This window comes from Rhododendron vialii, chromosome 12a (assembly GCF_030253575.1).
Source record: "Rhododendron vialii isolate Sample 1 chromosome 12a, ASM3025357v1".
Classification (NCBI taxonomy): domain Eukaryota; kingdom Viridiplantae; phylum Streptophyta; class Magnoliopsida; order Ericales; family Ericaceae; genus Rhododendron; species Rhododendron vialii.
This window is the reverse complement of record NC_080568.1, coordinates 28,987,178-29,002,859: the sequence shown is the minus strand read 5'-3', so window position 1 is coordinate 29,002,859 and position 15,682 is coordinate 28,987,178. Positions and strand designations below refer to the sequence as shown.

General features: G+C 36.1%; 2 protein-coding genes and 1 long non-coding RNA gene across 5 annotated transcripts; 2 read left to right on the top strand and 1 right to left on the bottom strand.

The window, feature by feature from the left end:
- The first annotated feature begins 5,342 nt into the window (after positions 1 to 5,342).
- LOC131309634 (protein FAR1-RELATED SEQUENCE 5-like) lies at positions 5,343 to 6,991 on the top strand. The gene is made up of 2 exons (XM_058336243.1): positions 5,343 to 6,809; positions 6,914 to 6,991. The coding sequence occupies exons 1-2, from the start codon at positions 5,343 to 5,345 to the stop codon at positions 6,989 to 6,991; spliced, it is 1,545 nt and encodes a 514-aa protein (XP_058192226.1).
- Positions 6,992 to 7,063: 72 nt separating this feature from the next.
- On the top strand, positions 7,064 to 7,890 carry LOC131311712 (uncharacterized). The gene is made up of 2 exons (XM_058339268.1): positions 7,064 to 7,404; positions 7,585 to 7,890. Exons 1-2 carry the CDS (start codon positions 7,071 to 7,073, stop codon positions 7,590 to 7,592), a joined length of 342 nt encoding a protein of 113 aa, XP_058195251.1. The 5' UTR covers positions 7,064 to 7,070; the 3' UTR covers positions 7,593 to 7,890.
- A 2,266-nt stretch (positions 7,891 to 10,156) lies between these two features.
- LOC131311019 (uncharacterized) lies at positions 10,157 to 11,921 on the bottom strand. Of its 3 annotated transcripts, XR_009195371.1 has the most exons (4): positions 11,557 to 11,921; positions 11,340 to 11,416; positions 10,504 to 10,562; positions 10,157 to 10,411 (listed from the first exon to the last, which is right to left on the bottom strand). It is a non-coding gene; the product is annotated as an uncharacterized LOC131311019 (long non-coding RNA). The 3 variants fall into 3 exon arrangements; XR_009195369.1 differs by having other exon boundaries at positions 10,500 to 10,562; positions 11,340 to 11,921; XR_009195370.1 differs by having other exon boundaries at positions 11,340 to 11,921.
- Positions 11,922 to 15,682: the final 3,761 nt, after the last annotated feature.

Sequence of the window (15,682 nt, the reverse complement as noted above, 5' to 3'; positions counted from 1 at the left end):
GGACAGTAGCACGTTGTTTGAATAAATAAGCCAAGTGGCTTATTTTTTTGTCCTTATTCAAATTTTTTTCGCATTTGTTAGTTTGTCGTTAATTTTTGGGGGATTATTGCATCGTCAAATTTTTTTTTGATTTCGATCATAATTTTTTACTTTTAAGATTCCTCTCGTCATGACGATGCAATAATCCCTCAAAAATTAACGACAAACTAAAAAATGCAAAAAAAATTTTTGAATAAGGACAAAAAAATAAGCCACTTGGCTTATTTGTCCTAACAACCAATTTTTGGGGTCGGGGGTGTTTAGCTTTTTTGTGCCAAGAGGCGCTTGTGCCAGAAAAAAACCCAATATGAATTGGGAGGAATAATTACAATTGAAGTCCTTGTAAATTACAGCTTGCCAAGTGTCACATTTTTTGTGAGGAGGAGATACCAAGTTTGTGGTATACCGGGTATACCAAAAAGTTTCTCGGGTGGGGGGTGTGGTGGTTTAAATTATGGTGACCTAGGAGTGGATAATTACGGTGTTTGTGGAGGGTGGGGAAACACGCGGTTGGTTTTGGTTCATACTCCGGTGTACTTTTTCCGTCCCAATTTATTTAGTATTTTTTTTCCTCCAATTTTCGTTATTCGTACCGGTCTTTTATGTTTGATAACTTTAAAAGTTTTGTACTATAAACTTATTAATTGAAAATAATATTTATATTACATATTTTTAAAGATTCATATTGAAATATATACGCGATTGAAAACTGACACGAACAAAATGGGACGGATGTAGTAATACTGTTATTCATGAAGCACATATACACTATATATGTAGATACGGTAGGTTATAATCTATTTTTATTTTTATTCAATAAAAAAAATACAAAATATATATGATATGATACGGATCCGAATAAGGTAAAACATAGGATAAGAACATGTCGGTGGTATATGTGTAAATTATATATTAATATCGTTATTAGTCTTCTCAATTGTAGTCTATAATTTCTACATCTGAGCCTTCTATAGTAAAATTACATTTGAAGCCTAGACTCGTAGGTTTGAGAGTAAATTGTCTAAAACCCTGAAGCCGCCAGTTTTAATAAAAATGTCTTTTCATTCAAAACTAAAGGTCACATTTATGAAAAAAAGAACTTGGGCTAAATCAACTCAAGTTTTTTGATTGTGTTTACATTTGAAAGTCTCAACCGACCCTAAAAACATGTTGAAAATTGTTTATAATTTGAACCAATCTAAAACAAATTTTCGTTAAAAAGATGATCGCAAGCCGAGAGAGAAAACTTTAGTTTTTCATAGTGCTTATGTTTGTCGAGTTGTTCAAATTAAGAATGACTCAAATATAAGCTCACTCAAGCCATCTGCGAAGGTTTCCTGAAAAAAAAAAAACCACACAACCTTTCGTTTTTCTTTAACGAATATTAAAGCTTAAAAATATTTTCTAGATTTAATCATATATTTTCTTCGTTGTCAACTGTTTTCAAGGTTAATGTGAGTTTAGGCCGAGTTTCTCCACCGGCCTCATAGGGTCACTTGGCCTTAAATCATACTGGTACAAAATAATTTTCTCGTCTATGCTGTACTCAAACTCAAAGGCTCTTATACAATGAAAGAGTTTGGATCTTCATGATTGGCTTGAAGGCCCCGACATGAACTGGATTACAAGATGAAGTCTTCAAATGGGATTGAAAACAACGAGTCTAGTACCACAAACACTTGCACGTACGTACATTATACACAAGGTCCACACGTAATGTGAGAGAAGTTGTGTATGTGTGAGTTTGGAATTTGTGTATACACAAGTGTTTGTGGTAGTCGCCGCGAATTGGTCTGTTTGGTGGTGGATATTCATGCCGGTAATAACTAGAGGCTGTTTTGATCAAACAATAAGTGAAAAGCATTTTTACAAAAACGTTGTGAAAAACATTTTTACAAAAACGTTGTGAAAATCCGAGCCCCAGCCTCTAGTCTCTTTTATTTTTCAATTCAAAATTTCACCATGATGCCCAAAATTTTGACCCAACTTCACTAACTCAGTTCCAAACCACACACACTATCGAGTTAACTCACTTTCACCTCCCACCGTCGATGCTGCCAACCACCATCACCATTGACTCCGGCGACCACTCTTTGCACTTGTCCAACAAAATTGAAATCACTTATTTTTTCCAACTAATCTTCCCCAAAAACAGTTTGCTATAATACAAAACAGTTTGCTATAAAAACATTGAAATTAGATGCAAGTTTCTTATGCTGATGCAGAAAAAGTTTCTCATTCTTCACTGCATAGTCATAATAATATCACGGAATCAACGAATCGACAACAATAAAAGTAAGGGCAATCGATCAATCACGAATATTCTCAATTATCGGATTGCAACGAATATCAAATTGTCAATAATAGATTGGCTCAAGAAGATTTCAAAAAAAGGGATCACATGTTTAACCACTCACCTCGATCCAAATAAATAGATCACCAAAATGCAATGCTCGTGTACTTTACTAATCTTAATCACAATGAAGGTAAAATGCATAAGTATAAGTACTTACATTAAAGACTATCAGATAAAATGCTACTGTACAACTATTACTAATATGTCTAATAACAATTATGTACTTTATAAGACTATTGCTTTTGTGTGTGTGTGTGCGTGAGAGAGAGAGAGAGAGAGAGAGAGAGAGAGAGAGAATACCTTAATTGAAACAGAGCAAGTTTTGCAGTGGAACAACCGAAAAGAGTGGTGAAATGAATGAGAGGGAACTGCTGGAGACGGAGCAATTGAAGGGAAAAGGTTGGTAACTGTTTTTGGGAGTTTTTTTTGTGTGGTAAAATGTCTAATATATTCCTAAAACTAATTATTTTGTTTTGTGTAATTTTTTTGTTAGAAGGTATTTTAGAAAAAAAAAAAACACATGACAAAGGAAAGAGACACTAAAGGATGCTCTCATTTTATATATTAGAATAGATATTGCAGCGGTTAGTCCATCCAATACGGTAACATTTTAACGCGCGCAATCCAAAGACACCAAAACTCTCAAAAATACCCCTTGCATGCCGTATGCCATACGCCACCTATATCCCACTCAGAAATTTCTCCGTAAAAGCTATCACAGAAATCACTCCCATGGTCCCACCTGTAAAAGCTCTCCCTTTTCCCAGGTTGTACGGGGGACTTTGCCAAAAATTCATCAAATTTATTTTTTTAGCTTTAGGACATGGATCGACAATTGTGTTGCATGATTACTAATAAAATCTTTCTACAAAACTAGTGAAAAATCACTAATAACTAAAAGTTAGTGAAAATGCCTAACAAAACTCTAGGATATTTTATTAAAGTGTCTAAAACACTAAAATCCGGCTACTTTATAAAAGTGCCTAAAATCATGAGATACCCTATGAAAGTGCCGAAAAAATATGGGGTACCCTATGAAAATATTTAAACCACTAAAACCCTATAATAAAAAAGTGCACCCTAAAACTCTATAAAAGTGCATAAATTCTAGGGTACCCTATCATTAAAAAAAAGAATTTGGGGTAGAATTTTATGAAAATAAATCAATAGTGTTGAGGGTAACAAGTCATTATAGTGGATGAGACGGACGAGTCTTTCTTCTTCAGTAGGTAGATACTATTTTATATACTCCTAGGAAACGGTTTCAAAATCCTCGTTGGTTTCCTTTTTATGTTTTAGGGAGTATGTTTTTTTATTGGAGTAACTCGCAATGATTATGACTCTGGACAAACAGTAATGATACTCTGACCGAAGGATTTTCCCGCATTCTTATCGCAAGTGTGGTCCCCACCTTAAAAAAAAGGAAAAAAGATAAAAGCCAAACGGCAAAACTAAAACAAAAGCCCTTCCCTCCAAAATCAAAAATCGGCAAAACCAAAACAAAAATCCTTCCCCCCAAAATCCACATTGCATCCCTGTTCGAGTTCGCGAGAGAGGACAGCCCCATCACCACCGCCGACCACCATGTCTGCGTCTCCACCTCCGGTGACCACCTCCATCTCACGAGAATCGCCAAAATTTAGGTCAAATCGTGACGAGCTCTCACCGCCAAAGGTCCCTCCTCCTCTCCCTCCCTCCCTCTCTCTCTCTCTGAGTGGAAGTGGGCTTTCACAAACTAAGAAACGTAAATAAACATTGGCAGTGTTGAATGTTCATCCTGTAGTAATGTAATTTTTTTTTTTTAATTTAGGGAATGCTCAAATTTTAAAAGATAAAGCATGAGAAATGTATCATGGTGCAAGATTAAAATTTTACGAGACAATAAACAGCATTAGTTATAGGTTTTAAGCATAAATCCTACTTTGTGTACACACTGACAAGCAACTAGTGTTAGTAGGTCCATATGGCTAAATGTACACACTGAGAAGGCCAAGGGGTTTGGATGAAATAGTCTGGGCTGTTGCTCATGTGAAAGGAAAAGCTTTTATTTTTATTGGTCTCTGTTTAGAATTTTTTTTGTTTCTTTTTTAAGAATAGATAGAAATAGAATTGTCTTAGCTTGTGAAAATGCTTACTTCTTCGTTTAATTTTTGAACATGTAGGTGATTCCGTTGCCATCACCATCATATTTGATCTCATCAAGTGGAGACATTGAAGAAGAAGAAGAGGTATCGAATGGTTCTTCAAAACAAGATTGTGATGATATAGGTACTAATGAGGATGAAAATGAGGCAATAGAGATTTCTGAACATATAGTTAAACCGAAGGAGGGAATGATATTCAACACACCAAATGAAGCTTATCTATATTATTTAAGATATGCTAAAGAAAAGGGGTTTGCTGTGGCAAAAAGAAACTCGAGAAAGGGGAAAGATGGAAACTTGAGACATGTAACTTTTATGTGCAATCGTGGTGGAAAGGCGGTGATCACAGCAACCAATCCGGTCAAACCACGGCCACAAACAAAAATTGAGTGTCCAGCTCGGCTTAATTTGTCTAGAGACCCGGATGGAAAGTGGAGGTTAAATCGGGCTGCCTTGGTACACAATCATGATAATAGCCCGGGAAAGACCAGGTTTCACAAATGCTATAGGGTGCTTGATGAACATGTGAAAAGAAAGCTCCTATTGAATGATAAAGCCAGGATTAGGTCGTACAAGACTTATGACTCACTTCAAATTCAAGCGGGGGGCCTCAGAACCTTCCATTTCTTCCTAGAGATTGCAGAAATTTTTTGGATAAAAAGCGACGTCAATTACTTGTTGAAGGAGATGCTGAGGCGATGCATAACTATTTCATGAAGATGAAAGCTGACAATTCTGATTTCTTTTTTGCCATGGATTTGGATGATGAGGCTCGACTAGTAAATGTATTCTAGGCTGATGCAATGAGTAGAGCAGCTTGTAAAGAGTTTGGGGATGTTGTGACGTTTGACACAACATACTTGGTAAATAAGTATGACATGCCTTTTGCTCCATTTGTAGGTGTTAATCATCATGGTCAGTCGATATTATTGGGATGTGGACTCATCTCTCATGTAGACACAAAGTCATTCTCCTGGTTATTTAGGACTTGGATGACATGCATGTGGGGTTGTACTCCCAAAGCAACTATTACCGATCAATGTATGGCCATGAAGAATGCTATAGAAGAAGTATTCCCTCACACTCGACACCGGTGGTGCATATGGCATATTTTGAAAAAGGTGCCAGAAAAATTGGGAAACTGCGAGGAGCGTAAATCAATTTCACCTTCTTTGCACAATGTAGTTTATGATTCACTGACAATAGAGAAATTTGAGGTTGCTTGGGACATGTTCATCAAAAAGTACGCACTTCAAAATAATGAATGGTTACATGGGTTGTATTTAGAGAGGAATCGATGGGTGCCGGCTTTTGTGAAGGATGTGTTTTGGGCGGGAATGTCATCCACACAAAGAAGTGAGAGTATGAATTCATATTTTGATGGTTACATCAACTCGAAGACGACTTTGAAACAATTTGTAGAGCAATATGAGAATGCATTGGCTAAAAATGTGGAAAATGAAAACTATGAAGATATGAAAGATTTGCACTCTTACATCCCGTGCATAACTGCAGCTCAGTTGGAGAAACAATTCCAAAGTGCTTATACGCGTGCAAAGTTTAAAGAGTTTAAAGACGAAATTGTGGGAAAACTTAATTGTTCTTTGTATGAAAGAAAAGTAGGTGATGTTTGGTCAGAATATGAGATAGAAGAAGACATCAAATTTGGAGAAGGGGAAGAGGAAAGGACAAAACATGTGTCATTTAAGGTTGAGTTTAATGGTGAGACCAATGAAGCAAATTGTAATTGTCGATTATTTGAGTTTAGAGGAATGGTGTGTCGACATCAACTTATGGTGTTCCATGAAAGGAGAGTTCAAAGAATACCTGAGAAGTATGTCTTGAGAAGATGGAGCAAAAATCTGAAAAGGGCTCACACTAAAGTTCGAATCAACTACGATAACTCGTCCTCGACAATTGAAGCATGTCGGCATGACAACATGTGCAATCTCTTTAACGAGGTTGCCAATTTGGCGGAAGATTCTCAAGAGAAGTATGAAAAGGTCATGGGACGGCTACAGGAGCTAAAAGGAGAGCTGCTTGAATCTTCGATTGTTTGTGAAAGTAATATGGTTTCTGATACTCCAAATGATTCCTTTTCATTTGAAGATATAGTTCTACCTTCCAAAGAGAACATGACCATCCTAGACCCGAAATCTGTTCGTCGAAAAGGGAGACCTCCATCAAAAAGAAAGCAAGGTGGTGTTGAAAAAATTTGTAAGAAGAAAAGAGAACAAAAAAATAAGACATTGTCTAACGAAAAAGCGAAGGTATAAGTTTATTTTTTAACTTGCCCTTGCTTACTTGTTAATATGGACATATGCATATCTTGGATAAATGCTTATTAGCTATATTGTTTTACTAATTTCATAAGGTCCAGGAGAATGCAGTAAGCAATGAATTTGGGACACAAGAAAGTGTTGTAAATGTAAATGTAAGAAACTTTTTTTAATTGCTAAGTTCGTTCCTTCTATAATCAATGTATTATGTTTCATGTTATATTTAATTTTTGGCAGAGTATCCCAGGCTACATGGGGCAATTTATGTGGCCAAACATGATGCCCCAGAATTTGCAACCAAATATGACACAAGCCGGAAGCATCCTCCCATTTTCTCCAACTTTATGCCCAACTGGAACAAGTGGAACAGGTTTCAACCAATTTTTGGGCAACTTCCCAACTTCACAAAGCAACATGCCAAGTTTATTCAATAGTCAAGTTTGGAGAGGACAATCAATTACGGGAACTCAAGTTTGGAGAGGACAATCAAACTTTTTTGAAAGTCAAGAGCAGGGTTGGGGAGGAGGACAACAAAGTTTTTTGGATTTGTTGAATGGAAGAGATAATGTGAACAATAGAAAACAAGGTGATGATCGTCTCCTGTTGGTAGTCTGAATGATCCTGAGATTATGTTGCTCATCTCCTTTTTTTAGTTTCTTTTTCATTCTTGAGTGCAATTGTTTGTCCATGCTTACCATCTCATAAGTTGAAGAAAGGAGTGAAGCCATTTAAATTTTGTTTGGTTTTGTTGTTTTTTTTCGTGCAGGAAGTTGAAGAAATGAGTGGAAAGCCAACCTGGCACCTTTTTGTTATTGGAGACAGGGATGATGAAGTGTTTTTTGTGGATATGCTATAAAGGTTTTTTCTTGATCAAGTATATGGTTTGTAATGGCCTTCTTTTGTTGAAATTATGGTGTATATTGGTTTGAATAGCTATTTTTTGCCAAAATGGTTACTAGCCTGCTATTCATTTCAAACTTTCTGGTGTTGTTGGCCAATGGGTATATCAAGCTCTTCATCAATCATGCACAGATGGGTATTTGGTTCTTTGTATTCCGATCTAACCTTAATCCGTTATTGCACCGATGAAAATAAAAGAATGAATGAAGTCTGGAACATGCCTAATGCATAACATGACAAATCAATTTTTATGGAAGAGAAGAGCTATCTGCCAGCCAAATGGATAACTTGCTTGGGACATGAAAAATAAATAGTTATTTCTTGCCAAAAATTCATTAGCACCAAAGTTCTGAATATCGTTTCGGACAGGGTACCGATTTTCTTACTGGTATGGTACGTACCGGTACCGGTCAGGTACCGGGTACCGTTTCGGATTTACCGCAACTATAATATATATCATAATTATACATAATTATAATTCAAATTTTTTTTTCATACCATGCAATTCATCATAAAATACATGTATTAAGACAACAAAATCTACGTAATTAACTTAAATTCATTATTTTCCTTACAAATCCAAAAAAAGAAAAGAAAAGAAAAACACTCTAGCATTGAATTTTACGTTGATGTGCAGCTGCACACCTCCTGCTCCTGCTATACAGCTACCTCCTGCTCCTGCTATACAGCTGTAAGTATTACTTTACCCACTCCGTCACTGCACCACAAAACCAAAAACTTTGGCAGGAACCGACTAAAGGGTGAAGAGGCATGAAGAAGACAGAGAAGTTCATCGGAATGTCTCTAAAAGACTAGATCTGAACAGAAATCGATTCCAGAAATACTTTTCGTCTTCCCTCTGTTCTCCATAACTTCGTGTCTTCTTCCCCTTCTTTCTGTTTTTCTTTTATTTCTCCTATTTTCTCTTTGGCATGTAACGCCGGGACTCGCCAGTTAAGGCCGGAACTCGCCGGAATCTGATGAAATTACAAACGGCCCAACTTTGCAAAATACCGGCCGAAATTTTCGGTAACGACATCTCGGCCGAGATTTGCCGAATTTTCCGGTACAGACCAGTAATCGCCGGTATTGGCACCGGAACGGTATCAGACGGTCAACTTACCGGAATTTCACAAATCCGGGACGGGACGGTACGGGATCCATAACACTGATTAGCACACGACACAAATACGAATTACTTGTGAAATCTAGTCCACAAGCAACTTTGCATTCTATTCCATTCCATTCATCAAACAATAGCAAAAATACAAACTATGCCATTCCAATATCTCAACTGACAGATTCAATTTCTCAGAAAAATGCAAACATGTTTCATTATTAAAGTAATCAACATGAGTCTTACAATTGTAGCCACTAACATTTCATTATTCCAATTCCACAACCAATTACAGTAAGCAAAGGGGCATACCCCAGCAAACATGAAACAAAGCAACAAAAGAAACCAACTCACTCCCACAAAGGGAGGCTACAATAGACTCAAGACTCCTTATACCAGTCCTAACCCAGAATATGAAACATAAAGAGGCCACACAATACAAAACCAATGCATTTCAACCAAAAAAGAAGCCGTTACAGCTCCACAAAAGGGCTCAATTCCGCTGGTACAAATTAATTGAGGAAGACTTCGAATTTAAGAATCTCCAAGGGCTCTCTATGGGTCGGAGTCGTAAAAACTGCACTGGATTGCCATGCCCAAATCTCACCCGATTGAAATCCTCATTCCAAGGGAACCATTTTCAAGTTAGTTATTCACCCATTTTGAAGTCCCATATGCTAGCAACTGAACATCATCATGGCACCTACAAAATAGAATTTTAGCTTCTCATGATAGAATTTAGCACACTACTACAATAATGCTTAATGATCACACTTATTACCCGTAATCTTTTGATTTTTATCACGGTTACAAAACCGTGGTCTATCGGGCCGTTATTAAAAGTCCTACTTTTAATCATGGTTATAAACAGTGATACAAGCTAATTAAAAATTGTGCTTCATAGGTAAGAAACGTGATTGTTTCCAATTAAAAATCTCAGTATTATAAAAAAAAACGTGATCATTTTAAATGAATTAATCACAGTTTTTAGTCAAACTGTGATAGTTTTAATATATAAAAGAATCATAGTTTTTACTCAAACCGTGATCATATCTTCTTTACTGTGATCATTTTCAATCAAATAAGCACAGTTTCTACTAAAACCGTGATCTTATTATCTATAACATTCCAGTTTTTCCAGATCCCGTGGTTGTTAATGGACTTAAATATCTCGCTTTATTGAGAAACTGTGGTGAACTTGTTTATTTTCTTAAATTAGATACTTTCCAGCTCTGAACCTAAAATTTGTTCCCCATTGCTAACTGTACAAGTGCATCATACTGCAATGGTATGGCAAATACATTTACTAATTGAAAAAGCCAATATGTGAACTTATAATATATTAATCTGAAAGCGTTTTACACACAAATAAGAGAATCAAACATGTTACATGGTCCGGGTATTGAGCCAAAAAAATAAAGCCTAGCTAGATCAATGTTCAAGCAAAAACGAATGACAAATAAGCTAACTAGCCTCTCAAGTTCGTCTACCATTTGCAACAACGACAAATGAGTTTTCCTCAAGACTCATACTATAGTCCATAGTCTCCATACCAAATCTGAATATTGGCAGTCGTCTGCAAGCAGGAAAATTACAAACACATCAATAATTTACCCAAAAAAAGGATAAATTATGTCACATATAGCATAGAACAAGATACATACATACATACAATGACCTCTAGCCTTGTAGTTGCAAAGTTGTGACCAACCCATCTCTTCTACCACCTGCAACATATCATTATGCAGGTCACAAGCAATATATATTACAATCCTCCCACCGTAAAAAAAAACATAATTCAACTTCAATTCAAATAGCCGCACTAAAGTTGAGTTTTGGGAGACTGAAACAGAGCCACGTAAGTTTTTCTTTAGTTTCACCATCTTGCTTTTTACACAGACACCCTAAGCATATTGGGTGCTGAAAAACATCACAGGATAAATTAACGAATCTAAAATATTACTAAATAACACTTAAATAAAGTAGCGCCATAAGGTCGGTTATCTGGTTAGTTGTCAGCCATGTGTCGCATTATAAATATGCAAATAGAGATTAACATGAATAGCTCTATAACAAACATAATATAAGTTGAGTTTGTTAACAAAGCCAATTTCGAAGAACTTAATTGCACCTTTCGTCGATGCAATAGGGGGGATTCCAGTGCCATTGCCATTGCCACTCACGATCACTCTATGGATAAGAGGCCATTTTTACTTCCTTTTTGTTTTTTCAAGAAACAACAATTGAAGCTTTAATTTAACTTGTGAAATATAGCACATAAAAACTGGGAAGAGAAAGTAGAAACAACAAAATTGGAACTACCAAGTGCCGGTGTGGGACTTAAGACTCCTATAGATTGCAATTCTTATACTAATTAATACCAAAACTCGTTTGGTACTTTTATCGAACACCTAATGTGCAGAATCATCCGTGATTGTAAAAAACACATAACAATCTGTCAATATCCACATAATCACAATCCAAAAGACCAAGAGCATGCTTACCGTGAAAAATAAGCACGACTTCGGTGCGAATGGAGGAAGCGCCATCAACATTCGAATATCTTTCCTGGAAATCAGCACTAAACTAAATAGCCCGTCATTGATTAGATAACCGAGACAAAGTCCCAAAACACTCACCGTAGGTTGAAAGTACAAAACAAGAACAAGAGCAAGGAGGGAAAGTTCGAAAAGAGAAATCGAATCTGGGCGAAACACTAACCCCAGAGGATGATTCTTCTAATCAAAATCACCTCAACAGATGGTTGTGGGCGAGGGATCCCCTTCTCATCGAAAGGGTGGTGGTGATCGCGGATGTTGCAACAGGAAGCAAGCGATGAAACATGCTGCAGGATACGAAGGTTAACGAAGATGACAAGACGCGACAGTGAAGAGAAAGAGGGCGCCGACCTCACCGGGATGGAGAAGGAGAGGAGAAAGCGCTGAAACAGTTGGGTTTTCCTTTAGTTGCTCAAACGAGGCCGGGGTTATAGCCTATAGGATTGGGTGAATTGGCGGCAAAATGCGCGCCAAACTTTTTAATTTTTTTAGGAGTGTTTTGGAAATCTTGTAGGTCCTCTCCTCACCTAAATAATTTATCACGGTTGTTAATAAAACATGGTTAAAATAAATAAAAGAAAATTTTATCACACTTTTAGATAAACGTGATTAAAATAAGTAAACACATTTAATCACGTTTTAAAAAAAATGTGGTTAAATCAAACAAGAAAGATAGATTTTATCACGGTAGTAACAAAACGTGGTTAAAATAGACTCATGTTATCACGCTTGTAGGAAAGTGTGGTTAATATAGACACATTTCTATCATGGTTGTAACGAAGCGTGATTAAATAGACACATTTTTATCACACTTGCAGGAAAATGTGGTTAAATTAAGCACTTATAATCACGGTTCTATTAAAACTGTTATAATAAATGTTAATTACCACGGTTTTATTAGCAAAGTGACATTAAAAATTCACCTCACATTTCTTTATCACGTTTTCATCAAAACTGTGATCTTTCTAACTTTCTTAGTGTGTTCTTTATCCATTATTCTAGTAGTGGCAAATGTTCTGGGATGTGCTCTGATCAAAATTTTTTTGCAGGGACATGCTTGAATTTAGTTTGCAATACAATGGCATAGTTGACACAAAAACAGAAGTAGAAATAGAAGTTAGTACAAGCAACAATCCTTCTATTTATCCATCCATATGATGCATCCCCTGGAGAAGTAACTCAAAAGCTTTGTTGATATCTTGGAAGCTGATTTCTTGTGTCACAAATCCCTCCAAATTAAGCTCCTGTAACATGTCAATAATTTGTCTCATCTAACAAAGAAATATCAAGATCGAGGATTAAAATAACACTGAGACTGTTGAGCCAGACAAGTCACAGGTTGGATAGCTCTAGATACAGATGGAGAATCATAGTCCATATTCAACTTGAAACCCTAATTTACCCAATCAAATTGACCACAAAAATCCAAAATTTCCCCAATTTTGAAACCCTAATTTTTGGGAGAGAGAGAGAGAGACCTTTGGCGGTGAGAGTGCCGGAGGTGGAGCTGCTGACGTGGTTGGAGGTGGTGATGGGACTCAGCGTTGGTGGTAGTTGGCGGCGGCGGTGGTGATGGTGGCTGTCCTCTCTCTCTTCTCGAACAGAACGTGATGTGAATTTTGGGTGAGGGAAGGCGTTTTGTTTTGGTTTTGCCCGTTTGGCCATTTTTCTTTTTTCCTTTTTTTTTTAAGGTGGGGACCACACTTGCGGTAAGGGTGCGGGAAAATCCTTCGGTCAGAGTATCACTACTGCTGGACAAACACTCCTTAGGTCCCATTCCAGAACTCTCAATAAGTACTTATTTTTTAATAAGATAATTTTAAGTTCAAAAATCACGTATTTACGCAAATAATTTTTCAATCAATATGAATCTCAAGTATTTGATAGATCTCATCAAGATTTTTTATAAGGTGTAAAATAATAATAATAATAATTTTTTATTTACATTACTTTTTAGTTTGAAAATGTGAAATAAACTGCTTATTTTTTAAAAAGATTTCTGGAACGGGACCTTAGTCTCCTATAATATTCTTAGGAAACGGTTTCAAAATCCTTGTTGGTTTCCTTTTTATGTTTTAGTAGGAAGTATGCTTTATGTTTTGGAGTAACTCACAATCATTATGACTCTGGGCAAACACTCCATAGTATCCTACAATCTATCTAATAAAATATAAGGGCGTGGATACTACACAAATACAAGTTGAAAGAATAGTTGAGATTCATTTGATCCAAGGACTGATGTATAGTTTTCAACTTTTTTAAGAAAACACCTACACTCTTAGAAATATATTACAAAAATGTCATCAGTTCTTTTTACTTACTGCTCGGCTTCTGACGTTGAAAGAAAAAAATATATATTACAGAAATGCCCGTGCCTACAGCACTACCGAAATACGCAATGCGTAATGCTGTAAAACGCGGATAAGCACTAATACTCTTATAATACTCCTAGTAAACGGTTTCAGAATCCTTGTTGGTTTCCTTTTTATGTTTTAGGGAGTATGCCTTTTGCTTTGGAGTAACTCGCAATCATTAGGACTCTGGACAAAGACTCCATAGTCTCCTATAATTTACCTAATAAAATAAAATGGTGCGGAGACCATACAAACGTAAGTTAAAAAAAGTACTGAGATTCATTTGATCCAAAGGTTGATGTGTACTCTCTAACTCTCTTAAGAAAACACTCACACTCTTACAAATATATTACAAAAATGTCATCGATTCTTTTTACCTACTGCTCGACTTCTGACTTTGGAATAAAATATATATATATATTACAAAAATGCCGGGCCTACGGTATTACCGAAGTACGTAATAACGTAATACCGTAGGCACGGATAAATACTAGTACTCGTATAATACTCATAGTAAATGGTTTCAGAATCCTTGTTGGTTTCCTTTTTATGTTTTAGGGAGTATACTTTTTGCTTTGGAGAAACTCGCAATCATTATGACTCTGGACAAAACACTCCCTAGTCTCCTATGACAAACACTCCCTAGTCTACTCGTAAACGGTTTCAGAATCCTTGTTCGTTTCTTTTTTAAGAAAATTATTCAACTCAAAAAATATTCATTATTTTTATTTTTAATTATTATATTTTACTCATTATTTTTATCTCTAATTATTATTCTTATTTTTCTCTCTATCTATCTTTACTTATTGCTTCTATTTTCAATCATTATTCTCTCTATTTATAATTTCAAAAAAATTCTCAAAAATTCATCCAAATACAACATTAATGAACATTGAGGTTCATGTTCAAAAAAAAAAAAGAGAATGGATTAAAAAGCAGTTGTACGTGGCGGATGGTTTTGATAGAAAGGATAATAATTTGTGTTATATGGGTCGTAATTGCACACTTGTTTTTTTTGTAATCCCGAGTCTCTTTTGCGACATGTTGGCCCACTACTGAATAATTCTTATGTTTTAGGGAGTATGCTTTTTGTTTTGGGAGTAACTAACAATGACTCTAGACAAACACTCCCTAGTCTCCTATAATACTCTTATAATATTCCTAGTAAAAAGTTTCCGATTCCTTGTTCGTTTCCTTTTTGAAAATTCGTTTGCTTGGTCGTTTCCTTTTTGAAAATTTGTTTGCTTAGTCCAATTGGTGAGTCACTATTTCTCTTTTGTAGAAGGGTTCTGGGTTCGAGTCCAACGAGTCCAACAGGGACAGGCCCTTTAGGGGCCAGGCCTATGGATAGCTTCTGGTTTCTCCGTACTAACTCTAACACCCTCACTAATTCCCGCTGATATATATCGTTGTGACAAAAAAAAAATCATTATTTTTCACTCATTATCTCAATCTTTATTCATTATTCTCATTTCTCTCTCTATTTATCTTCACTCATTACTTCTACTTTCAATTATTACTCTCATTCTCTCTCTACTTATAATTCCAAAAAAAATTTTAAAAACTCATCCAAACACGGTATTGATGACTTGAACACTGAGATTCATGTTCAAACAATAAAAAAAAGAACGGATCAAAAAGCAGTTGTTCGTGGCAGATAAAACAAAGTTGCGGTGGGCCAAATGTTTTTTATAATACGCCTTAGTGTCATTTGAGATGATAAAGAAAAGAGAAGAACTTGTATATATAGCCCACACCCATAGAATTAAGACTTCGTAAATTTTGCCAATATATTCTTCTAGCCTTCTCGGTGTTTGGAATGAAAACCATGCGCCCATTGAGAAAAACCTTGGCACAGTTCTTTCAGGGACAACCTCCGCCTCCGACTCCAACTCCTCCAAATTCCCCCATCGAGCCCCAAAACCAGCCTCCTGA

Bases quoted from the DNA above. Each gene is read 5' to 3' on its own strand.
- LOC131309634 (XM_058336243.1), top strand. From the start codon at position 5,343: ATGAGTAGAGCAGCTTGTAAAGAGTTTGGGGATGTTGTGACGTTTGAC. The intron at 6,810-6,913 runs GTATAAGTTTAT...TAATTTCATAAG, and splicing joins TGTCTAACGAAAAAGCGAAG to GTCCAGGAGAATGCAGTAAG.
- LOC131311712 (XM_058339268.1), top strand. From the start codon at position 7,071: ATGGGGCAATTTATGTGGCCAAACATGATGCCCCAGAATTTGCAACCA.